Here is a 26,754-nt window from a genome sequence, read left to right as displayed (position 1 = left end):
CACCCAGATCAAACCGGCTTTATGCCCGGGAAAAATACTTCTATTAATATTAGACGAGTACAATCGGTCATTCAATATAGTTCACTAGAACCAGATAACAAGTGGGCATTGGCTTCGTTAAACGCAGCCAAGGCTTTGGACTCCCTTGAGTGGTCCTTTTTAATTGCATGTCTACGGAAATACGGGTTCGGGAATAAATTTCTAAGAGGGATAGGTACACTATATGCGAAGCCTGGGGCACGTATGGTGGTAAACGGCTCTATATCAGCACCATTTTCTTTGCATAGGGGAACTCGCCAGGGATGCCCTCTCTCCCCAGCTCTATTTGCCTTGGCTATAGAAGCCTTGGCAATACGGATGAGGTCCTCTGTAGACATTAAAGGGATACATATTGCTGATCGAGTGGACATTATTGGTCTTTATGCTGATGATATGGTGGTGTTTATGGACCAGACAGAAGATACATTACCAAAAGTAATAACGATGATTGATAAATTTAGTAAGTTTTCTGGCCTATATATAAATTGGGATAAGTCTGCTCTGATGCCTCTCTCCCATACCCCAATGCCATCCCTTGAAACCCTCTCGCTGCTACCCATTGTCTCCAATTTTAAGTACCTTGGAATACATATGTCTCAGCGCAGTCACCTAGATCTGCATCTCAATATATATCCAGTACTGGACGTGGTTAAATCTAAATTTGCTACCTGGGACAAGCTCCCGCTATCTGTAGCTGGTCGTATCAACCTGATCAAAATGATATTGCTCCCAAAATTAAGCTATTGTTTTCAACATAGTGCCGTCTTAATACCTAAATCTTTTTTTGCAACCCTGAATTCCCTTACTACATCCTTCATATGGGGGAAGACTAGACCTAAACTTAAATTATCGACCCTGCAAAGACCCAAACAGGGGGGCGGGGCGGCCTTGCCGGACTTCTATCTGTACTACCTTGCTGGACAGGCTAAAATGATAAATAAGTGGATGCCCGGGGAGTCTCTTCCTAACTCTGAAAGCCATATATTACATTCAGCCCAAATTCATTGCCCGCTGGGTTTTTTGGAGATGGAGAAAATTGCTGTCCCTCGTTTGCTCCCTTTGCTCCGATTGGCACGATCGATATGGAGGCAAATTAAAAAAGTAACAATTTGTTGATATAGCAGCCGAAATGCCGCTGTGGAACAATTCCCGGGATTATTAGGCCACCCGTCTACTGAATTTTGGATATCGTATGGTGTCCTCACAGTGAGTGATATACATAGCCAAGGGATTTTTGTTTCCTTTGAACAATTACAAAATACTCATAATATACCGAGATCTCAGTTTTTAAGATCTGCTTTCCAATCATATGTACGGAATACGGGTGCAGGTCGAGCTATTTCAACTCTACCGTTAATAGGAATTCTTAATTCACAGGGGCCTCAGGGACTTATCTCCTCTTTATATACCTATTTGTTATCCATAGGCGAAGAATCTACCATAGAGTCAATCAAGGGAAAATGGGGGAGGCTACTTCCAGATACACTAGGAGAAGAATGGGATGAAATCTTGGAATCTCCAACTAAGGTCTCCCCATCAATCAACAATAGGATGACCCAACTGTATATCATATATCAATCCTATTTGACCCCGACTCGTCTTTTTAAAATGGGCCATCTTCATTCATCAGACTGCTTGAGGTGTCACTCCAGTGACGCAGATTTTATACATATGATATGGAAATGTCCTGTTGTTTTTCAATATTGGAGAGAGGTAACGGTACTATTGACATCCTTGGTGTCGATCCCTGTTCCACTTGAGCCATTGGTATGTTTGTTTGGGGTGTGGGAGACGGAGGCTTGGGATCACCACACGGGAATCTTTCTGAGGGAATCGCTATTTATGGCACGAAAGGTGTTGGCAATACGTTGGATGGGAGGTTCCTGTCCATCTCTTAGAGCATGGATTGACCTAGTGAACTCAATTATTCCACATGAGCGGACGTTGTATCAAAACAGGGGTTGTCCAGCCAAATTTGAGAAGATATGGGGAAGATGGAACTCATCCTGTCATACTGTTTAGGTCAAAATAACTCAGTATACGCATAAGAAAAGGGTGTACGATTATGCAGACACTATTTACTCACAGGGCGGAATCTATTTAGAACTCTCCTGCAAGAGGCACTATGTTAGTTTTGGAGGCTTTTTTAGAAGTTAGTGTAGTTAAGGTTCAAATAAGATGTTAAGGATTAACATGCACAGTTTATTATCTTTATAATATTTTATACATTGCTATGTATGGTAATTCTCTGTAACTAATGGATAATGATGAATACAAGCAAATGTGTGTATGATCTATCCTGTAATCAATAAACGAATTTAAAAAAAAAAAAATGGCCATATTATAACTTGTTCTTTGCAGGACGACTTGTACGTTTGAAAAACACCATTGGTTTTAACATATCGTAAACTGGAAAACAGGAAAAAAAATTCCGATTGCGGTGAAATTGCAAAAAAAAGTGCAATTCCACAGTTTTGTGCTTTTTTTTTTTTTTTTTTTTTTTTTATAACCATGTTCACTAAATGCTAAAATTGAGCTGCCATTATGATTCTCCAGGTCATTACGAGTTCACAGATACTGAACTTGTCTAGGTTCTTTTTTTTATCTAAGTGGTGAAAAAAAAATTCTCCAAGCTGTGTTTAAAAAAACCAAAAAAAAAAAAACACCATTTTCCAAAACCTGTAGCGTCTTCATTTTTTGTGATCTGGGGCTGGGTGAGGGCTTGTTTTTTGCGCAGCGAAATGCCATTTTTTATATCATTTTGGTGTAAGTACGGTCTTTTGATCTCCTGTTATTGCATTTTGTTGCAATGTAGTGTCGACTAATGATGAGCGAATATACTCGTTACTCGAGATTCCCGAGCATGCTCGGGGGACCTCCGAGTATTTTTTAGCACTCGGAGATTGTTTTTCTTGGCAGAGCTTAATGATTTACATCTGTTAGCCAGCATAAGTACATGTGGGGATTCCCTAGCAACCAGGCAACCCCCACATGTACTTATACTGGCTAACAGATGTAAATCATTCAGCTGCGGTAAGAAAAATGAAATCTCTGAGCACTAAAAAATACTTGGAGGACCCCCGAGCGTGCTCGAGAAATCTCGAGTAACAAGTATATTAGCTCATCACTAGTGGCGACCAAAAAAACGTAATTCTGATGTTTTGATTTTTTTTTTTTCTCATTACTCTGTTTAGCGATCAGGTTAATTTTTTTTTTTTATTTTGATAATCGGGCGATTCTGAAAGCGGTGATACCAAATATGTGTATACTTGATTTTTTTAAAATCTTTTTATAAATTTATTTTTTAACTTTTTGTGTTCTTTAATAGTCTCCATGGGAGACTAGAAGCTGCAGTTGTCTGATCGCCTCTGCTACACACGGGCGATGATAAGAAGCAGAAATGCTCACTTGCTATGAGTGCCAACCACCGGGCGGCACTCATAGCAATTCAGTTATAACAATTATAGAGGTTTTCTGGAGACCTCTCGTTGTCATGCCAACCCATCTGTGACTCACGATCACCGGGTCACCGAGCGGTAGGATTTCCAGCGTGCTTCCGGTAAGCACGACTTAAATTCCGCTGTCCGAGATTGACAGCGGCATTTAACAGGTTAACAACCTCGGGTGAATCGCGATTCCATCCACGGCTATTAGAGGCACATGTCAGCTGTTCAAAACAGCTGACATGTGCCAGAAAATGTGGGCTTTGCACAGGAGCCCACATCAAAGGGAGAGATTCTGACATGGGCGTACTATTATGCCCAATGTCGGAAAGGGGTTAAAAGCTCAGCAGAAGAAATATGATCTTATTGCTACAAAATATCTACAAACTTTATATTATTCATTAATAAAATAAGCAAAATAAACATTTGTGATGAAAACCCCCCAGAAAGTATGATATTTCAAAAGTGAGAACCTTCAGGCACAATGAGCCTGAGAGACCATGGAGGTCACACCTGTTCTCTGCAAGGAAGGTGGTAAAACTGAGTGTGGGGGTTTCAAGCAGCACCTAAAGACCGGAAAGTACTGGGAGGGGCAGGAACCTTTGCCAACTTATAGAGGAGTGGGAAACAAAAATGTGTGAGCTGTCCCTATCCGGCCTATTGCGCCTGACAGTTAATCCTCGTGGTCCCCTTGTGAGAAATAGCACAATAAGCTCTAGTCTAGACAGTTGTACAGTCATAATTACTTGTGTTGGAAAAACACACGTCCATCAAGATCAACCTTCCTACACTCTCTATTGCTAGATTAATCATAGAACACAATGCTATTTATTGTAAGAAAAGCATCCTGCCATTTTTTAAATGCTGATATACCTGTCTCGCATTTTTCCACGTCAGCCCTCCTCCAACCTTGTGGCACCAAGCCTATTATAGGAGACTCTAGGAAAATGGGATAAAAGTGGTATATAAGTAACTGAGCTCAACTCCCTCAATATCCATGGGGGGCTTTGTCAATATTTAGTTTGCTCAGACAACGCCATACTTCACCTCGTGTTTAACCCCTTTCTGACCTCGGACGGGATAGTACGTCCGAGGTCAGAACCCCCACTTTGATGCGGGCTCCGGCGGTGAGCCCGCATCAAAGCCGGGACATGTCAGCTGTTTTGAGCAGCTGACATATGCCCGCAATAGTTAAATACCGCTGTCAAACGCTGACAGCGGCATTTAACCGGTGCATCCGGCCGGAAATGAGCGCATCGCTGACCCCCGTCACATGACCGGGGGTCAGCGATGCATCAGAATGGTAACCATAGATGTCCATGAGACCTCTATGGTTACTGATCCTTGCTAGCTGTCAGCGCCACCCTGTAGCAAGCCTGTTATTAAGCTACATAGCGATCTGATCGCTACTATGTAGCAGAGCCGATCGAGTGGTGCCAGAGGCTATTGAAGCTTGGCAAAAGTAAAAAAAAAAAAAAAACGTTTAAATCACCCCCTTTCGCCCCATTCAAAATAAATCAATAAAAAAAAATCAAACCTACACATATTTGGTATCGCCGTGTTCAGAATCGCACCGATCGATCAATAAAAAAAGCATTAACCTGATCGCTAAATGGCATAGCGAGAAAAAAAATAAACGCCAGAATTGTTTTTTTGGTTGCCGCGACATTGCATTAAAGTGCAATAACGGGCGATCAAAAGAATGTATCTACACCAAAATGGTATCATTAAAAACGCCAGCTCGGCACGCAAAAAATAAGCCCTCAACTGACCGCAGATCGCAAAAAATGGAGACGCTATGGGTATCGGAAAATGGCGCAATTTTTATTTTATTTTTATTTATTTTTTTAGCAAAGTTTGGAATTTTTTTTCACCACTTAGATAAAAGAGAATCTAGACAAGTTTGGTGTCGATAAACTCGTAATGACCTGGAGAATCATAATCACAGGTCAGTTTAGCACTTTTTTTGCAATTTCACCGCACTTGGAATTTTTTCCCCGTTTTCTAGTACATGACATGCTAAAGCCAATGATGTCGTTCAAAAGTACAACTTACGGTATTTGGAAAAAAATAAGCCCTCACATGGCCATATTGACGGAAAAATAAAAACGTTATGGCTCTGGGAAGGAGGGGAGCGAAAAACGAACCTGGAAAAACGGAAAATCCCAAGGTCATGAAGGGGTTAAATTGGTTATGTTGGGTGGTGAACTTTGACTTCTGCCTTGCTGAATGATACCTGGCACTGGCAAATAACTGATGAATTTGAGTGAAAAATACCTGTTTAATCTTTCAGCCTTCTCTGAGATTACTATGGTGATCTCTTTAATGGGCCTATGCCATCGGATTATTTTTATTTTATTTTTTTTTTTTGGGGGGGGGGGGGGGGGTGGATTAATGTATTTTTAAAATTAAAATGTGGGATTTGTTTTAATATCACTGGTGATTTTGTTTCTCCATAGATAACTTTCCTAGCTTGATTTCTTTTCTTTGCGTTTTCAGGCTTCAAGGTTTTTAAATGCCTTTTTTTGTGTTATTGAACTTAGTCCTGATCTATTTAACTACTATAGTTTAATTTTATTCCTGTACATTTTATTGATATATATTTAAAAAAAATCCTCACTTATTTTCAGTATCCACATTTACCTGATCCTAGTCTACAAGATTAAGCTCTTTCCTTAGTAGACTGAATTTAGCTCGTCAACAGTTAGGCTATATTCACACTTAGCGGTTTTTACCGCGGAACCGCCGCGATTTTGATGCTGCGGGTCCGCAGCAGTTTCCATAGCGTTTACAGTAACATGTAAACCCTATGGAAACCGCAAACCGCTGTACACATGCTGCGGGAAAAACCGCGCGGGAACGCAGCGGTTTACAACCCGCAGCATGTCACTTCTTTGTGCAGAATCGCTGCGATTCTGCACCCATAGGAATACATTGAACCGCTTACTTCCCGCATGGGGCTGTGCCCACGTTGCGGGAAGTAAGCGGATAATGTGCGGGTGGTACCCGGGGTGGAGGAGAGGAGACTCTCCTCCAGGCCCTGGGAACCATATTTGGGGTTAAAAAATAAAAAATCTGGTTATACTCACCCTCTGATGTCCGGAGCTCCTGGGCGCTGCACGCGGCCGTCCGGTCAGAGTTGCTGTGCGACCAGGACCTGCGGTGACGTCGCGGTCACATGACCGTGACGTCACGAAGGGTCCTTCTCCCACAGCATCTTAGGAACCGGACCGCCGGGTGCAGCGCCCAGGAGATCCGGACATCAGAGGGTGAGTATAACCAATTTTTATTATTTTTAACATTACTATTGATGCTGCATATTGCTGCATATGCAGCATCAATAGTATAGGCGGAAACCCGCAGCGGAAAACGCGGAACAAACCGCGATAAATCTGCAGGGAAAACCGCAGTTGTTTTGCCCTGCAGATTTATCAAATCCGCTGCGGGAGAACCCGCAGGGACCCGACGCAAGGTGTGAACATAGCCTTAAAGTTCTTGGTATTTCTTCATTGTAAGGTCTTATTTCGGTGCTTGTTTCAATAGTAAGCAGTACTAACATTTTGGTATGTGTGGTCCATGTACACATCGGAGTCCTTATGCCAGTCCTTTCTGCCAGGTGTTTGATCAGATATAATAGATAGAAGAACCTGGCACTCAACTTAATGCTTTGTGAGAGGTTTTATTTTGTAGTACCAACAAACGTTTCGGTCCCTAAACTCGGGACCTTCATCAGTTACGTACTTGTGGGCTTTTTTGGATAGAGTCCAAAGGGGATTACACTGTGTCTGTGTACGGGGCGGTAACCTGGGTTTTAAAGCCGTAAAAGTAAATGCGCTTAAAGCTGCGTGCTTGATGTGTGCTCCCAGGTTACCGCCCTGTAACCCGTTAACTTTGCCTTTAACATGTTTTCCTTTTTTCCTGGTGATGGTTTTTCTTTTTCTAATTTTTACATACAGGAAATGAATATAGATAAGAGCTTGATTTAAAATTTAGTTCCCAGACCCTTCTATTATGTTGTTGTGATAACTTTAGTATACCACTTGAAGTTGATTGATGTTACAATACAATTGTAAATGTTGTAATCTTGATATGTATTCTGGTCTATGTGCTACATGGAAAACCTAAAGGGGTTGTTAGTTAGGCTACAAGTCTGTAGTCACTCATTGTGACTGCAGACATATGTGAATCCGCACAGCTTGCATACTTTGCGCTGCTGAGATTCTCCTGCCCCAGGAGCATCGGGCACATGACCACAAGTGTGTGATTTGCATACATGTGGTCACGTGCCAAATAGACATGCGCAACCACACTCCGTGCCATTGTATTGAGTGAGGTTAGACACATTTAGTCGGAATTGGGCTGGAGGTATGTAAATCACATACAGTAAAGACCAAAAGTTTGGACACATCTTCTCATTTAAAGATTTTTCTGTATTTTCATGACTATGAAAATTGTACATTCACACTGAAGGCATCAAAACTATGAATTAACACATGTGGAATTACATACTTAAGAAAAAAGTGTGAAACAACTGAAAGTATGTCTTATATTCTAGGTTCTTCAAAGTAGCCACCTTTTGCTTTGATGACTGCTTTGCACACTCTTGGCATTCTCTTGATCCTATTGACAGCTTCTTATATTTCTATAAAAGCTGTCACGCTCTGGTCAGGGTAGCTGCTGGCCCGTCCAAGCATTGTGGTCTGATCTCGGTCCAATTTATACGGTTGTCTGACTGCGCCTTAAAGCCAGTAGTAGACATGACCAAGTATTAGGCGTGATAAAATCTGAAATGCTTGATCATTGTTTTCTTCATCGACAGCAAAGTGAAAACCTCTCCATACAAGTTAGATGGTTATCCTGTGCTATATTAAAGGGACTCTGTCACCCCCAAAATTGTATATGAGGTAAGCCCACCGGCATCAGGGGCTTATCTACAGCATTCTGTAATGCTGTAGATAAGCCCTCGATGTATCCTGAAAGGTAAGAAAAAGAGGTTATATTATACTCACCCAGGGGCGGCCCGCTGCGGTTCGGGTTCGATGGGCTTCACGATCCGGGTCCAGCGCCTCCTATCTTCTTACGATGACGTCCTCTTCTTGTCTTCACGCCGCAGCTTCGGTGCAGGCGTACTTTGTCTGTCCTGTTGATGGCAGGGCAAAGTACTGCATTGCGCAGGCGTCGGGAAAGGTCAGAGAGCCCCTGCGCACTGCAGTACTTTGCTCTGCCCTCATCAGGGCAGACAAAGTACGCATGCGCCGGAGCTCAAGCATGAAGACAAGAAGAGTACGTCATCGAATGAAGATAGGAGGACCCAGACCGCGACACCCATCGGACCCTTACCGTAGCGGGACCGCCCCTGGGTGAGTATAATCTAACCTCTTTTTCTCATCTTTCAGGATACATCGGGGGCTTATCTACAGCATTACAGAATGCTGTAGATAAGCCCCTGATGACGGTGGGCTTTCCTCATATACGATTTTGGGGGTGACAGGTTCCCTTTATTTGATTGGTTCTTTGAATGCGTCTGGGCACCTATATCTAGTTCTGTACACAGACTGCAGATAAATATTTCATGTCTGTATCCATATCTGCTGATATCTTTATACAAATGTAATTGATACACAAAACTGTTCACTTAGGCTCAGAAGATTGCAGAACATAAGCGAAAATATGAACGTAAACGGCAAGAAAAGGAAATTAACGAGCACAAGGAGCGGTTGAGAAAAGCCAAAGAGGAGCATGAAAGGGCACAAAGGGTGAGTGACAAAGTATTATATTTTATAGTGAACTAAAGGGAATCCACCACCAACTGTTTCTATGAACAAAAAGCAAAAACTGCAAAATATTCTTGTTTCCAATATATTAGTATCTTTTCATATACTGTAATGGGGGTCGCCTCTTTGGCTAAGCTGCTGTTAACATTCAGGGATATACAGCACCCCCATGGCCCATAGGAAATGATAGACTGGGAGATGTTTATTGACTGGTACTTGATGGTGTCGTTGGCATGCTTTGTGGCCAGCAGAAAAGCCATTTTGTAAGGATGGGAAGAGGTGGGATTACTGTCACCTATTTTATTTTTATTATACATTTTTATAGCGCCGTTTATTCCATGGCGCTTTACATGTGAAAAAGGGCGCAAATATAGACAAATACATTAAACATGAGCAAAAAACAAGGCACACAGGTACATGAGGGAGGACCCTGCCAGCGAGGGCTCACAGTCTGCAGGGGATGGAGAGGGTAGAGCTGGTTGTGTGGCTGTTCAGTAGGTTGAGGATCACTGCAGGCTGTAGGCTTGTCGGAAGATGTGAGTCTTCAGGTTCTTTTTGAAAGTTTCTATGGTAGGCGAGAGTCTGATATGTTGGGGTAGAGAGTTCCAAAGTATGGAGGAAGCACGGGAGAAGTCTTGGATGCGGTTTGTGGGAAGAAGATATGAGAGAGGAGTAGAGAAGGAGATCTTGAGAGGATCGGAGGTTGTGTGTAGGTAAGTACCAGGAGACCATGTCACAGATGTATGGAGGAGACAGGTTGTGGATGGCTTTGTATGTCATTGTCAGAGTTTTGAACTGGAGTCTCTGGGCGATAGAAAGCCAGTGAAGGGCTTGGCATAGGGAAGAGGCTGGGAAATAGCGGGGAGACAGGTACATTAATCGGGCAGCAGAGTGTAGGATGGATTGGAGTGGTGCCGAGTGCTAGAGGGGAGGCCAGAGAGTAGGAGGTTGCAGTAGTCAAGGCGGGAGATGATGAGGGCATTCACTAGTTTTTTTGTGGTGTCTATGTCAAGGAATGTGCGGATCTGGAAAATATTTTTGAGTTTGAGACGCAGGAGGAGGCAAGGGCTTGGATATGTGGCTTGAAAGAGAGGGCAGAGTCAAGGATCACCCCGGGGCCCCTGGCCTGTGGGACTGGGGAAAGTGAGCAGCCATTGACATTGATTAATAGGTCTGGTGGAGGGGTAGAGTGAAATGGGGGAAAGATGATGAATTCTGTTTTGTCCATGTTCAGTTTTAGAAAGCGAGCAGAAAAGAAGGCCGAGATAGCAGACAGACCGTGTGGGATTTTGGTAAGTAAGGAGGTGAGGTCAGGTCCGGATAGGTAGATCTCCGTGTCATCGGCGTAGAGATGATAATGCATACCGTGGGATTCTATGAGCTGTCCCAGGCCGAAGGTGTAGATGGAGAAGAGTAGGGGTTCTAGAACAGAGCCTTGAGGAACACCGACAGACAAGGGGCGAAGTGAGGAGGTGGCGTGGGGGGGAGGGAGATATTGAATGTTCGGTCAGTCAGATATGACGAGATCCAGGATAGGGCCAAGTCTGTGATGCCAAGAGATGAGACGATCTGTACCTATTGAAAATGATGTTCCACTTATTGTAATCCTGTCTTTATTATTGGGATGGCTCATGAAGAATTGGATGTGTTGGCCTATTCGAAGATGAGATGGCCAAAGTAAAAACTGTTGGTAACAACATGGAGAACAAAAATAAACTATTTTTTAAATGTTAACATAAAACCTTGATATAAACAGTTGGCCATTTTCTAATAACAAATCCCCTTTAAGCTGTTGAATTACTTTGTGTGAAGGAAATGAATGAATTCCCTCAGGGCTGTATTGTACATGATATACAGTGAAAACACAATTTATACTCCCTATTGGTAATTACCGTCTTAAGATTTTCATGAAGATCTTGGCAACAAAACGGAGCTCTCTACTTCCAAAACTGATGTTTTAGGACGAGGTAGGATTTTATTCCTCCAAACAGATAATACTTGTAGAAAAAATGATCTTATAGATGTAATTTGCAAAACTACTGTATTTACTCTAGTATAAGCCGACCTGAGTATAAGCAGAGACCCCTAATTTTGCCACAAAAATACTGGGAAAACTTATTGACTCGAGTATAAGCCTATGGTGGGAAATGCAGCAGCTACTGGTAAATTTCAAAAACAAAATAGATACCAATAAAAGTAAAATTGATTGAGACATCAGTAAGTAGGTTAAGTGTTTTTGACTATCCATAATGAATCAGAAGCCCTATATAATGCTCCATACAGTTCATGATGGGCCCCATAAGATGCTCCATATTAAAATATGCCCCATATAATGCTGCACAAAAGGTTAATGATGGCCCCTTAAGATGCTCCATAGATTATGCCACATATGATGCTGCACAAAGGTTGATGGCCCTATAAGATGCTCCATAGATCATGCCCCATATGCTGCTGCACAAAGGTTGATTGCCCCATAAGATGCTCCATAGATTATGCCCCATATGCTGCTGCGATGAAAAAAAGACATACTCATCGCTCAGGCCCTCGGCACTTGCGATATTCACCTTTCCCCGTTCCACCGCCGTGCGCTGCTCCGTCTTCCTGCTCTCTGACTGTTCAGGCAGAGAGCATGCACTAACCACGTCATCGTGCCCACTGACCTGAACGTCACAGCCAGAGGACGCGGAAGTCGGAACCCGGCATATTGCAATGCTCACCTTCCCCCGTTATACTATACCCACCCCACACATTTTCACTTCTCTCAATATTGTAACAATATTGCAGCCCTGTCTGCCTGTGAGCTGGAAGCTGAGAGCAACCTGCAGATGTGTCAGTTATCAGGAGAGCAGAGAGCGGCCATCACACATCACACTGGTAATCATTTCGTATTACACTGGCAACTCCCCCTATTATATAAAATAAGCTCTGGGGCAGAGTTATCTCCAGGCACCATCTGCCCCTGGAACCTGAAAGAGGTCATCTATATAAAGTGATAAAAGATGATTTCCCAGCAACAAGACATCTGATATGAGACACACAGGGAGGACTGTTTTCTGTATCTTGTATGCCCATATTAATAGTTTAGATAGGGAAAATGTGGTGACAGATTTCCTTTAGAGAAAAAAAAAAAGGGTTTTATAAACTTTGCACCTCGTATGCTAATTAGGCCTTTGACAAGTTAATGGGGTGTTATTTTCACCACACTAATGGGCCCTCACAAAATGTTATCACACCCCTGTGGGTGTGATAACGTAATTTTCCAGCTCTCTGCAAAACTCGTGCATTCCTTCCTCAGGTCCAGGCATGTGCAGTGCAAGCATATATCTGGCCTCCGAGGAGCAATGATGTGGGTGAAGAAAGCCGTGCGTATGTTCGAGTTTTGCAAAGAAGTGGCAATGACACCAACTCTTGCAAAAGAGTGCCCACTAGCCTGGGGAAAAATGTCCCATGGACTAGTTAAAGGCCTAATTAGCAGACGTAGGGAATTGGGTGCAGATTTTTTGGCTTCTTATCTGGAATTGTGCAGTGATGAGAAGTTATTGGAGTGAAGTGGTTATTACATTATTAAGAATAATTGGGGCTTCAATTGAATTTGTGCCAGAACGGTGTGTGTTGGGAATTTTGGATTAGGAAATTTAGTCACATTTTGATAGAATTCTAATTTGTGAGACTACATTTCTTACCAGGAAAGCAATAGCATTGAGATGGATGGGGGGGCGGGGGGATGGACACCTTCCGTTAGGCCAGTGGTTCTCAACCTTTCTAATGCCGTGACCCCGCAATACAGTTCCTCATGTTGCGGTGACCCCCAACCCAAAAAATAATTTTGGTGGCTACTTTAAAACTGTAATTTTATTAGTTATGATTCGGAATGTAAATATCTGATATGCATTATGTATTGTATTCTCATTTAAAACCGTATACTCAAAAAATAAAATAAATACATCACTGCAGTAATAATATCCCTTAATTAGCCCCTATGGTAACACTATTCCCCACCCTGGCCCCGTTTATCTCATTCCTGGCTCCAGCCATATGTTCTCGCATCCTGCCCTCATGAGTATTATTATTATTATTATTTATTATTATAGCGCCATTTATTCCATGGCGCTTTACATGTGAGGAGGGGTATACATAATAAAACAAGTACAATAATCTTGAAAAATACAAGTCACAACTGGTACAGGAGGAGAGAGGACCCTGCCCGCGAGGGCTCACAATCTACAAGGGATGGGTGAGGATACAGTAGGTGAGGGTAGAGCTGGCCGTGCAGCGGTTTGGTCAATCGGTGGTTACTGCAGGTTGTAGGCTTGTCGGAAGAGGTGGGTCTTCAGGTTCTTTTTGAAGGTTTCGATGGTAGGCGAGAGTCTGATATGTTGTGGTAGAGCATTCCAGAGTAGGGGGGATGCACGAGAGAAATCTTGTATGCGATTGTGGGAAGAGGAGATAATAGGGGAGTAGAGAAGGAGATCTTGTGAGGATCGGAGGTTGCGTGCAGGAAAGTACCGGGAGACGAGGTCACAGATGTATGGAGGAGACAGGTTGTGGATGGCTTTATATGTCATGGTTAGGCTTTTGTACTGGAGTCTCTGGGTGATGGGGAGCCAGTGCAGGGATTGACAGAGGGGAGAGGCCGGGGAATAGCGGGGGGACAGGTGGATTAGTCGGGCAGCAGAGTTTAGAATAGATTGGAGGGGTGCAAGAGTGTTAGAGGGGAGGCCACAGAGCAGGAGGTTACAGTAGTCAAGGCGGGAGATGATGAGGGCATGGACTAGGGTTTTTGCAGATTCTTGGTTTAGGAATGTGCGGATCCGTGAAATATTTTTGAGTTGGAGGCGGCAGGAAGTGGAAAGGGTTTGGATATGTGGTTTAAAGGAGAGATCAGTGTCAAGGATTACCCCAAGACAGCGGGCTTGTGGGACTGGGGAGAGTGGGCAGCCGTTTACTGTAATGGATAGGTTCGTTGGGGAGATCGCGTGAGATGGGGGAAAGATGATGAATTCTGTTTTGTCCATGTTAAGTTTTAGAAATCTAGTGGAGAAGAAGGATGAAATAGCAGACAGACATTGAGGGATTCTGGTTAGTAGGGAGGTGATATCTGGTCCAGAGATGTAGATCTGTGTGTCGTCAGCATAGAGATGATACTGAAAGCCGTGAGATTCTATGAGCTGTCCCAGGCCAAAGGTGTAGATGGAGAAGAGCAGGGGTCCTAGAACTGAACCTTGCGGGACTCCGACAGATAGGGGGCGAGGTGAGGAGGTGGTGTGTGAGTGGGAGACGCTGAATGTACAGTCAGTTAGGTATGATGAGATCCAGGATAGGGCCAATTCTGTGATGCCAAGGGATGAGAGGGTCTGCAGCAGCAGGGAATGGTCCACTGTGTCAAAGGCAGAGGACAGGTCCAGGAGGAGGAGGACAGAGTAGTGTCGCTTGCTCTTGGCGGTTAATAGGTCATTGGTGACCTTAGTTAGGGCAGTTTCAGTGGAGTGGTGTGACCGGAAGCCTGATTGAAAGCGGTCGAAGAAGGAGCAGGAAGATAGATGGGAGGACAGTTCAGTATGGACATGTTGTTCCAGTAGTTTTGAGGCAAAGGGGAGAAGTGATATAGGGCGATAGCTAGATACAGAGGATGGGTCAAGAGAGGGCTTTTTGAGGATAGGTGTGATTGTGGCATGTTTAAAGCTTGAGGGGAAAATGCCAGTTGTTAGTGATAGGTTAAAGAGATGGGTTAGGGTTGGGATGAAGACTGTGGTGAGGTTTGGGATGAAGTGGGATGGGAGTGGGTCAAGTGCACAGGTGGTGAGATGCGATCTTGAGAGTAGAGTGGAGAGTCCGTCTTCTGTAATGGTGGAGAAGTTGGTTTTGGAGGTGGAGGGCTGGGTAGTTGGGAGGAAGGGTTCTGGGGGTTGTTTACTAAAATTGTCTCTGATGATCTCAATTTTCTGCTTGAAAAATGAGGCGAAGTCTTCAGCTGAGATGAGTGGGGAGGGAGGAGGTGCTGGGGGACGGAGGAGAGAGTTGAAGGTGTTGAATAACTGTTTGGGGTTGTGAGACAGGGAGGATATGAGAGATGAGAAGTAGGTTTGTTTTGCTGTGGCGAGCATGGTTTTGAAAGCAGTGAGGGACTGTTTGAATGCGATGAAGTGCTCGATGGAGTGGGATCTTTTCCATCTGCGCTCAGCAGCTCTGGAAGCTCGCCTCAGTTCTTTTGTCATGCTGGTGTGCCAGGGTTGTCTGTTGATTTTGCGAGCTTTGGTATGTGTGAGAGGGGCAAGAGATTCCAAAGCTGCAGCTATTGTGGTGTTATATAGAGCGGCAGCATCATCCGCATTGTGTAGGGAGCTTATGTCTGTGAGAGGGAGGAGGGATTCAGAGAGTGAGTGAAGATCAAGGTGTTTAAGATTTCTGCGAGGGTGTGAGAGTTTGTGGGGTGGGGGTTGTAGACAAGGAGTGGAAAGGGAAGAGAATGTAAGTAGGTTGTGGTCAGAAAGAGGAAGAGGTGAGTTTGAGAGGTTAGATAGGGAGCAGAGGCGGGTGAGAATGAGGTCCAGTGTGTGACCATCTTTGTGGGTGGCTGTAGAAGACCATCTAGACCATGTAGAGTATCCATTCTACCCCATATGATATCCCCATCCTGCCCCACCAGCCTCCATTGTATCCGTCCTGCCCCATGATCCAATCCTGCCCCGTGTCTCCAATCATGCCCCGTATCTACATTCTGCCCATGCCTCAAGTCCTGGCCCCAGTGTGTCCAGCATATTACCCCCATGTTGTCCAGCAATCTGCCCCAGTGTGTCCAGCATATTACCCCCATGTTGTCCAGCAATCTGCCCCAGTGTGTCCAGCATATTACCCCCAGTGTGTCCAGCATTGCCCCAGTGTGTCCAGCATTGCCCCAGTGTGTCCAGCAGTCTGCCCCAGTGTGTCCAGCATATTACCCCCAGTGTCCAGCATTGCCCCAGTGTGTCCAGCATATTACCCCCAGTGTGTCCAGCAATCTGCCCCAGTGTCCAGCATTGCCCCAGTGTGTCCAGAAGTCTGCCCCAGGGTCTCCAGCATTGCCTCAATGTGTCCAGAAATCTGCCCCAGGGTCTCCAGTATTGCCCCAGTGTGTCCAGCAATCTGCCCCATGGTCTCCTGTATTGCCCCAGTGTGTCCAGCATTCTGCCCCATGGTCTCCAGTATTGCCCCGGTGTGTCCAGCAATCTGCCCCATGGTCTCCAGTATTGCCCCAGTATGTCCAGAAGTCTGCCCCAGGGTCTCCAGCATTGCCTCAATGTGTCCTGAAATCTGCCCCATGGTCTCCAGTATTCAGTGTGTCCAGCAATCTGCCCCATAGTCCCCTGTATTGCCCCAGTGTGTCCAGCATTCTGCCCCATGGTCTCCAGTATTGCCCCAGTGTGTCCAGCAATCTGCCCCATGGTCTCCAGTATTGCCCCAGTGTCCAGCAATCTGCCCCATGGTCTCCTGTATTGCCCCAGTGTGTCCAGCAATCTGCCCCATAGTCTCCTGTATTGCCCCAGTGTGTCCAGCATTCTGCCCCATGGTCTCCAGTATTGCCCCAGTGTGTCCAGCAATCTGCCCCATAGTCTCCTGTATTGCCCCAGTGTGTCCAGCAATCTGCCCCATGGTCTCCAGTATTGCCCCAGTGTGTCCAGCAATCTGCCCCATAGTCTCCTGTATTGCCCCAGTGTGTCCAGCAATCTGCCCCATGGTTTTCAGTATTGCCCCAGTGTGTCCAGCATTCTGCCCCATGGTCTCCTGTATTGCCCCAGTGTGTCCAGCAATCTGCCCCATAGTCTCCTGTATTGCCCCAGTGTGTCCAGCAATCTGCCCCATAGTCTCCTGTATTGCCCCAGTGTGTCCAGCAATCTGCCCCATAGTCTCCTGTATTGCCCCAGTGTGTCCAGCAATCTGCCCCATAGTCTCCTGTATTGCCCCAGTGTGTCCAGCATTCTGCCCCATGGTCTCCTGTATTGCCCCAGTGTGTCCAGCAATCTGCCCCATAGTCTCCTGTATTGCCCCAGTGTGTCCAGCAATCTGCCCCATAGTCTCCTGTATTGCCCCAGTGTGTCCAGCATTGCCCCCAGACAGTCAGACATAAAGAAAAAAAAAAAAAAAACAGTAAAATCCTCACCTCTCCCGTTCCTAGCGCAGGTCCGGTGCAGTCAGCGTCTCTCCGGCTCTGCGACGCTCAGGACAGAGAGGCTGAGCGGCGCGCACAGTAGTGACGTCATCGCGCCCTCTGCTCTGAGACGTCGCAGAGTCAGAGGACGCTGAAGCCGCAGGAACCAGGAGAGGTGAGTATTAGAGCGGGGGGCGGGGGGGAGCCTGGTCGTGGCGGCGGACGGCGCCGCCCGAAGATTTAAAGGGGCGTCTTTTTTTTTTTTTTTTTTTTTCTCCTCCTGCAACGCCGGCCGCCCCCCGCATTGTGCCGCCCGGGGCGGACCACCCCCCCGCACCCCCCTTCCTACGCCACTGGGTGGCGACCCCTGTGTTTTGGTCGTTCGATCCCCCTCGAGGTCGCGACCCCCAGGTTGAGAACCGCTGCGTTAGGCAAAGAAAAAAATTATTAAATCTAATACCGTATCTACTATATATAATTGTTGGTAAAATATTTGAAGGGTTTCTGAGGGATGTTATTCTGGATTATCTCAATGAGAATAACTGTTTAACTCCATATCAGCATGGGTTTATGAGAAATCGCTCCTGTCAAACCAATCTAATCAGTTTTTATGAAGAGGTAAGCTATAGACTGGACCACGGTGAGTCATTGGACGTGGTATATCTCGATTTTTCCAAAGCGTTTGATACCGTGCCGCACAAGAGGTTGGTACACAAAATGAGAATGCTTGGTCTGGGGGAAAATGTGTGTAAATGGGTTAGTAACTGGCTTAGTGATAGAAAGCAGAGGGTGGTTATAAATGGTATAGTCTCTAACTGGGTCGCTGTGACCAGTGGGGTACCGCAGGGGTCAGTATTGGGACCTGTTCTCTTCAACATATTCATTAATGATCTGGTAGAAGGTTTACACAGTAAAATATCGATATTTGCAGATGATACAAAATTATGTAAAGCAGTTAATACAAGAGAAGATAGTATTCTGCTACAGATGGATCTGGATAAGTTGGAAACTTGGGCTGAAAGGTGGCAGATGAGGTTTAACAATGATAAATGTAAGGTTATACACATGGGAAGAGGGAATCAATATCACCATTACACACTGAACGGGAAACCACTGGGTAAATCTGACAGGGAGAAGGACTTGGGGATCCTAGTTAATGATAAACTTACCTGGAGCAGCCAGTGCCAGGCAGCAGCTGCCAAGGCAAACAGGATCATGGGGTGCATTAAAAGAGGTCTGGATACACATGATGAGAGCATTATACTGCCTCTGTACAAATCCCTAGTTAGACCGCACATGGAGTACTGTGTCCAGTTTTGGGCACCGGTGCTCAGGAAGGATATAATGGAACTAGAGAGAGTACAAAGGAGGGCAACAAAATTAATAAAGGGGATGGGAGAACTACAATACCCAGATAGATTAGCGAAATTAGGATTATTTAGTCTAGAAAAAAGACGACTGAGGGGCGATCTAATAACCATGTATAAGTATATAAGGGGACAATACAAATATCTCGCTGAGGATCTGTTTATACCAAGGAAGGTGACGGGCACAAGGGGGCATTCTTTGCGTCTGGAGGAGAGAAGGTTTTTCCACCAACATAGAAGAGGATTCTTTACTGTTAGGGCAGTGAGAATCTGGAATTGCTTGCCTGAGGAGGTGGTGATGGCGAACTCAGTCGAGGGGTTCAAGAGAGGCCTGGATGTCTTCCTGGAGCAGAACAATATTGTATCATACAATTATTAGGTTCTGTAGAAGGACGTAGATCTGGGGATTTATTATGATGGAATATAGGCTGAACTGGATGGACAAATGTCTTTTTTCGGCCTTACTAACTATGTTACTATGTTACTATGTAATTGTCTATGGGTCACTTCCGTCTGTCTGTCATGGATATTCATTGGTCGTGGCCTCTGTCTGTCATGGAATCCAAGTCGCTGATTAGTCTCGCCAGCTGCCTGTCATGGCTGCTGTGACTAATCAGCGACGGGCACAGTCCGATTAGTCCCTCCCTACTCCCCGCAGTCAGTACCCACTCCATACTCCCCTCCGGTCACTGCTCAGACAGGGTTAATGCCAGCGGTGACGGACCGCGTTATGCCGCGGGTTACGCACTTCGTTACCGCTGCTATTAACCCTGTGTGTCTCCAACGTTTTACTATTGATGCTGCCTATGCAGCGTCAATAGTAAAAAAAAATCTAATGTTAAAAATAATAATAAAAAAAAAACCTGCTATACTCACCCTCTGTAGTCCGAGGATGCGCTCGCGCCTTCCACCAGCTTCCGGTCCCAGAGATGCATTGCGAAATTTCCCAGAAGACTTGGCGGTCTCGCGAGACCGCTAAGTCTTCTGGGTAATTTCGCAATGCATCCTGGGAACGGAAGATGGCGGCAGCCGCATGCCCATCGCCACAGCGCCGTTGGATCCCAGGGGGTGAGTATGTAACTATTTTTTTATTTTAATTCTTTTTTTTTTTTTTTTTTAACAGGGATATGTGCCCACACTGCGTTGGCTACATGGCTGCTATACGCTAAGTGGGTAGTACCGGGGCTGCCACTAGAAATTTCGGGGCCCCATACTGGCAACATTTTCGGGGCCCCCTTGAAACTCCGCCCAGGCTCCACCCCAGCCCCGCCTCCACACTCCAGCCCTCGAACTGGCCACAGTCCCACCGCTCTCTCTTGGAAAATCTCCACTTCTCACCTATCACACATTGACAATTCCCATCACCAGATCACACATAAAGCCGGCAGCTTTTGTTTTGGCCAAAAGATTTTTTTAAGCCACCAAAATGACAAGTTAGACACTTTTGGCCAGGCCCTACTCTACTGTTAGAATTTTAACTATTTGTTAAAATATGCAATACAATTTAGGTTTATTTTTATTTATTTTTCAATTTTTAAAATGACCTATAATACCACATACAAGGAACAAATACCACAGCACCATGACCAGACACCATATTACCACCACAGTGACCGAATTATATCAAATACAAGGAACAAATACCACAACACCATGACCAGACCACATATTACCACCACATAGTGACTGAATACTACAATACTGATCAGTAATAAAAAACACCCCACAATACTATCACCATAAGTGCCAGTATTCACAGGAGATCTGTACTTAGTATGCAGTGTCTGTGTAGAGGTTATACAGTGATCACTGGTGACATTGTACACAGGACCTCTGTATATAGTATACAGTGTATAGTGTCAGTGTATAGGTAACACTGACTCACCAGTGACGTCTCTAGGTGAAGTCCTTCATCTTTCATCCAGAACAGATCGCCATCACTTCATCCAGCCAGGACTCGTTTCTGCAGGAAATAAGTTATCTCGAGCTCCGCTTGCAGAACACATTACTTAATTTTCCGTATTTAGAGTTTCTGCTGCCCTAGGCACTTTTCGTGCTGCCTCCCCCATTGGTGAGTATGACTAATGCAGACACTATCGGCAGTGACTTAGGCTACTTTCACATCAGCGATTTTTGACATTTGCGGCAGATCCGGCAGTTTTTCCGTATCCGTAACGGATCACTTATGGCAACACTGTGTTCGGCCTCATTCATTCCCTATGGGACTTGCGGTTTTGCTGCGACCCGGCAAATGCGGTACTTGCAGCAACAAGAAAAAAATGCTGCTAGCAGTGTTTTTTTTGTCTCACCTCAAGTGCTGCACATGTCCGAAAGTCCCATAGGGAATGAATGAGGCCGAACGCAGAGTTGCCGGCCTGTAAGTGATATGTTACACGACAGAGGCGGAAAAACTGCAATATCTGCCGCGAACGGAGAAAATCGCTGATGTGAAAGTAGCCTTAGCAAACCTTTCCATTAGTTGTCATGTGAGAATCTGGTGGATCTCATACACAGTACATGGTCAGTTGATTCTGCCACGGTTGCAAGGTTTGGCTGACAGGTTTTTAAGGGGAACCTGTCAGTCGATTCATACTACCAAAACCACGGGCAGCATCACTCAGACTGCAAACAGGGAAGTTTATCTCTGCAATGCTGGGACGTTTCAGAGAGGATAGTTTGAAGAGCTGGATGGGTAATTTAGTGAGAGAACGGACTAATCTGTTGCTATCGTATGTGGGCTTCTCACTCCATGTCTCTAGATCAGGGGTGGGCAATTTATTTTCCCGAGGGGCCAGATGAAAGACCATGACTGTTGTGGAGGCCGAACCAATAGCATGAAAATAATTCTACTCAATATTGATTAATATTGTATCATTTAATATTGAGCAGAATTAAGTATGCTGACACCCCCTATATATCTTTAAACCCCCTACAGCCCCTTAAATACAGCATGAGCCCCACACAGCCTCCCCATATACAGCATGAGACCAGCCTCTCCTTTCCAGCCTCTCATCTCCTTTCCAGCCTCTCATCTCCTTTCCAGCCTCTCATCTCCTTTCCAGCCTCTCATCTCCTTTCCAGCCTCTCATCTCCTTTCCAGCCTCTCATCTCCTTTCCAGCCTCTCATCTCCTCTCCTTTCCAGCCTCTCCTCCTTCCTCTCCTTTCCAGCCTCTCCTTTCCAGCCTCTCCTCTCCTTTTCAGCCTCTCCTCTCCTTTCCAGCCTCTCATCTCCTTTCCAGCCTCTCATCTCCTTTCCAGCCTCTCATCTCCTTTCCAGCCTCTCATCTCCTTTCCAGCCTCTCATCTCCTTTCCAGCCTCTCATCTCCTTTCCAGCCTCTCATCTCCTTTCCAGCCTCTCATCTCCTTTCCAGCCTCTCCTCTCCTTACCAGCCTCGCATCTCCTTACCAGTCTATCCTCTCCTGCCTCTCAGTTCCTTTCCAGCCTCTCATCTCCTTACCAGCCTCTCCTTACCAGCCTCTCATCTCCTTACCAGCCTCTCATCTCCTGCCTCTCGGCTCCTTTCCAGCCTCTCATCTCCTTACCAGCCTCTCCTTACCAGCCTCTCCTTTCCTTACCAGCCTCTCATCTCCTTTCCAGCCTCTCATCTCCTGCCTCTCAGCTCCTTACCAGCCTCTCATCTCCTTACCAGCCTCTCCTTTCCAGCCTCTCATCTCCTTACCAGCCTCTCCTTTCCAGCCTCTCCTCTCCTGCCTCTCAGCTCCTTTCCAGCCTCTCCTCTCCTGTCTCTCAGCTCCTTACCAGCCTCTCATCTCCTTACCAGCCTCTCCTTTCCAGCCTCTCCTCTCCTGCCTCTCAGCTCCTTACCAGCCTCTCATCTCCTTACCAGCCTCTCCTTTCCAGCCTCTCCTTTCCAGCCTCTCCTCTCCTTTCCAGCCTCTCCTCTCCTTTCCAGCCTCTCCTCTCCTTACCAGCCTCTCATCTCCTTTCCAGCCTCTCATCTCTCTACCAGCCTCTCTTTACCAGCCTCTCCTATCCTTACCAGCCTCTCATCTCCTTTCCAGCCTCTCATCTCCTGCCTCTCAGCTCCTTACCAGCCTCTCATCTCCTTACCAGCCTCTCCTTTCCAGCCTCTCCTCTCCTTACCAGCCTCTCATCTCCTTTCCAGCCTCTCCTCTCCTGCCTCTCAGCTCCTTACCAGCCTCTCATCTCCTTACCAGCCTCTCCTTTCCAGCCTCTCCTCTCCTTACCAGCCTCTCATCTCCTTTCCAGCCTCTCCTCTCCTGCCTCTCAGCTCCTTACCAGCCTCTCATCTCCTTACCAGCCTCTCCTTTCCAGCCTCTCCTCTCCTGCCTCTCTGCTCCTTACCAGCCTCTCATCTCCTTACCAGCCTCTCCTTTCCAGCCTCTCCTCTCCTGCCACTCAGCTCCTTACCAGCCTCTCATCTCCTTACCAGCCTCTCCTTTCCAGCCTCTCCTCTCCTGCCTCTCATCTCCTTACCAGCCTCTCATCTCCTTACCAGCCTCTCCTCTCCTGCCTCTCCTCTCCTGCCTCTCAGCTCCTTACCAACCTCTCATCTCCTTACCAGCCTCTCCTGCCTCTCAGCTCCTTTCCAGCCTCTCCTCTCCTGCCTCTCAGCTCCTTACCAGCCTCTCATCTCCTTACCAGCCTCTCCTTTCCAGCCTCGCCTCTCCTTACCAGCCTCTCATCTCCTTACCAGCCTCTCCTTTCCAGCCTCTCCGCTCCTTACCAGCCTCTCCGTTCCTTTCCAGCCTCTCATCTCCTTTACAGCCTCTCATCTCCTTTACAGCCTCTCATCTCCTTTCCAGCCTCTCATCTCCTTTCCAGCCTCTCAACTCCTTTCCAGCCTCTCATCTCCTTTCCAGCCTCTCATCTCCTTTCCAGCCTCTCATCTCCTTTCCAGCCTCTCATCTCCTTTCCAGCCTCTCATCTCCTTTCCAGCCTCTCATCTCCTTTCCAGCCTCTCATCTCCTTTCCAGCCTCTCATCTCCTTTCCAGCCTCTCATCTCCTTTCCAGCCTCTCATCTCCTTTCCAGCCTCTCATCTCCTTTCCAGCCTCTCATCTCCTTTCCAGCCTCTCATCTCCTTTCCAGCCTCTCATCTCCTTTCCAGCCTCTCATCTCCTGCCTCTCCTCTCCTTACCAGCCTCTCCTCTCCTTACCAGCCTCTCCTCTCCTTACCAGCCTCTCCTTTCCAGCTTCTCCTTTCCAGCCTCTCCTCTCCTGCCTCTCAGCTCCTTTCCAGCCTCTCATCTCCTTACCAGCCTCTCCTCTCCTTACCAGCCTCTCCTCTCCTTACCAGCCTCTCATCTCCTTACCAGCCTCTCCTCTCCTTACCAGCCTCTCCTTTCCAGCCTCTCCTCTCCTGCCTCTCATCTCCTTACCAGCCTCTCCTCTCCTTACCAGCCTCTCATCTCCTTACCAGCCTCTCATCTCCTTACCAGCCTCTCATCTCCTTACCAGCCTCTCATCTCCTTACCAGCCTCTCATCTCCTTACCAGCCTCTCCTCTCCTTACCAGCCTCTCATCTCCTTACCAGCCTCTCCTTTCCAACCTCTCCTCTCCTGCCTCTCAGCTCCTTACCAGCCTCTCATCTCCTTACCAGCCTCTCCTTTCCAGCCTCTCCTCTCCTGCCTCTCAGCTCCTTACCAGCCTCTGATCTCCTTACCAGCCTCTCCTGCCTCTCAGCTCCTTTCCAGCCTCTCCTCTCCTGCCTCTCAGCTCCTTACCAGCCTCTCATCTCCTTACCAGCCTCTCCTTTCCAGCCTCGCCTCTCCTTACCAGCCTCTCATCTCCTTACCAGCCTCTCCTTTCCAGCCTCTCCGCTCCTTACCAGCCTCTCATCTCCTTTCCAGCCTCTCATCTCCTTTCCAGCCTCTCATCTCCTTTCCAGCCTCTCATCTCCTTTCCAGCCTCTCATCTCCTTTCCAGCCTCTCATCTCCTTTCCAGCCTCTCATCTCCTTTCCAGCCTCTCATCTCCTTTCCAGCCTCTCATCTCCTTTCCAGCCTCTCATCTCCTTTCCAGCCTCTCATCTCCTTTCCAGCCTCTCATCTCCTTTCCAGCCTCTCATCTCCTTTCCAGCCTCTCATCTCCTTTCCAGCCTCTCATCTCCTTTCCAGCCTCTCATCTCCTTTCCAGCCTCTCATCTCCTTTCCAGCCTCTCATCTCCTTTCCAGCCTCTCATCTCCTTTCCAGCCTCTCATCTCCTTTCCAGCCTCTCATCTCCTTTCCAGCCTCTCATCTCCTTTCCAGCCTCTCATCTCCTTTCCAGCCTCTCATCTCCTTTCCAGCCTCTCATCTCCTTTCCAGCCTCTCATCTCCTTTCCAGCCTCTCATCTCCTTTCCAGCCTCTCATCTCCTTTCCAGCCTCTCATCTCCTTTCCAGCCTCTCATCTCCTTTCCAGCCTCTCATCTCCTTTCCAGCCTCTCATCTCCTTTCCAGCCTCTCATCTCCTTTCCAGCCTCTCATCTCCTTTCCAGCCTCTCATCTCCTTTCCAGCCTCTCATCTCCTTTCCAGCCTCTCATCTCCTTTCCAGCCTCTCATCTCCTTTCCAGCCTCTCATCTCCTTTCCAGCCTCTCATCTCCTTTCCAGCCTCTCATCTCCTTTCCAGCCTCTCATCTCCTTACCAGCCTCTCATCTCCTTACCAGCCTCTCATCTCCTTACCAGCCTCTCATCTCCTTTCCAGCCTCTCATCTCCTTTCCAGCCTCTCATCTCCTTTCCAGCCTCTCCTCTCCTGCCTCTCAGCTCCTTACCAGCCTCTCAGCTCCTTACCAGCCTCTCATCTCCTTACCAGCCTCTCCTTTCCAGCCTCTCAGCTCCTTACCAGCCTCTCATCTCCTTACCAGCCTCTCCTTACCAGCCTCTCCTTACCAGCCTCTCCTTTCCAGCCTCTCATCTCCTTTCCAGCCTCTCCTTACCAGCCTCTCAGCTCCTTACCAGCCTCTCAGCTCCTTACCAGCCTCTCATCTCCTTACCAGCCTCTCCTTTCCAGCCTCTCAGCTCCTTACCAGCCTCTCATCTCCTTACCAGCATCTCCTTTCCAGCCTCTCCTCTCCTGCCTCTCAGCTCCTTACCAGCCTCTCATCCCCTCACTCACTCACATCAGCAGACTCCCGTCTCCTCTCTGCAGCTTCCTCTGAGTCCTCACACACTGCCCGCCTCCTCCTCTCCCTGCTCACCGCCGACTTCATTATCTTCTCCCACAAACATTACCTGCTTCTCTGCAGTCTGCTCCAGTGTTCTTACAGTAAGAACAGCGCACAGCATGTGACATGACCGGCGTCAGGAGGACCATGATGCACTTGGGCTGCTGCTGCTTAAAGGTACAGCACCCATTTCTGCCCCATACAGTAGTCAGGGCAGCAATGCCCTGATGGTGGCCTTGCGCTTGACACCCCCTACCCCCGCAGCAGCTGGGACTAAGGTGGGTGGGCGGGGGGACCCCCGGACTTTAAAATTTTTTTTTTTTTTTTTTTTTTTTAAACTTGCTCAGGTGCCGCCCCCCTGCATTGTCCCCGCCCTAGGCACGTGCCCTCAAGTGCCTAGTGGCAAGTACGGACCTGGTCCTGAGTACGCTGATACCCCATATGTTGGGGTAAACTCCTGTTTGGGCACACGGGAGAGCTCGGAAGGGAAGGAGCACTGTTTTACTTTTTCAACGCAGAATTGGCTGGAATTGAGATCGGACGCCATGTCGCGTTTGGAGAGTCCCTGATGTGTCAAAACAGTGGAAACCCCCCAATTATAACTGAAACCCTAATCCAAACACACCCCTAACCCTAATTCAGCGGTAACCCTAACCACACCTCTAACCCAGACTCACGCCTAACCCTAATCCCAACCCTATTCCCAACGGCAAATGTAATCCTAACCCTAACTTTAGCCCCAACCCTAACTGTAGCCTTAACCCTAACTGTAGCCTTAACCCTAGCCCTAACCCTTACCCCTAATCATAACCCTAGCCCTAACCCTAATGGGAAAATGGAAATAACTACATTTTTTAAATTTTTTTATTTTCC

General features: G+C 46.8%; 1 protein-coding gene across 1 annotated transcript in view; it reads left to right on the top strand.

The window, feature by feature from the left end:
• The window catches only part of ST13 (ST13 Hsp70 interacting protein), a 245,178-nt gene that overhangs the window by 138,385 nt on the left and 80,039 nt on the right, over positions 1-26,754 (top strand). Inside the window, exon 9 of the mRNA XM_069737082.1 lies at positions 9,122-9,238. Within this exon, the coding sequence (XP_069593183.1) occupies positions 9,122-9,238 (117 nt within the window). The remainder of the gene's footprint in view (positions 1-9,121; positions 9,239-26,754) is intronic.

This window comes from Ranitomeya imitator, chromosome 8 (genome assembly GCF_032444005.1).
Source record: "Ranitomeya imitator isolate aRanImi1 chromosome 8, aRanImi1.pri, whole genome shotgun sequence".
Lineage (NCBI taxonomy): Eukaryota > Metazoa > Chordata > Amphibia > Anura > Dendrobatidae > Ranitomeya > Ranitomeya imitator.
Note: the sequence above shows the minus strand (reverse complement) of the source record. Positions and strands in the feature narration are given on the sequence as shown.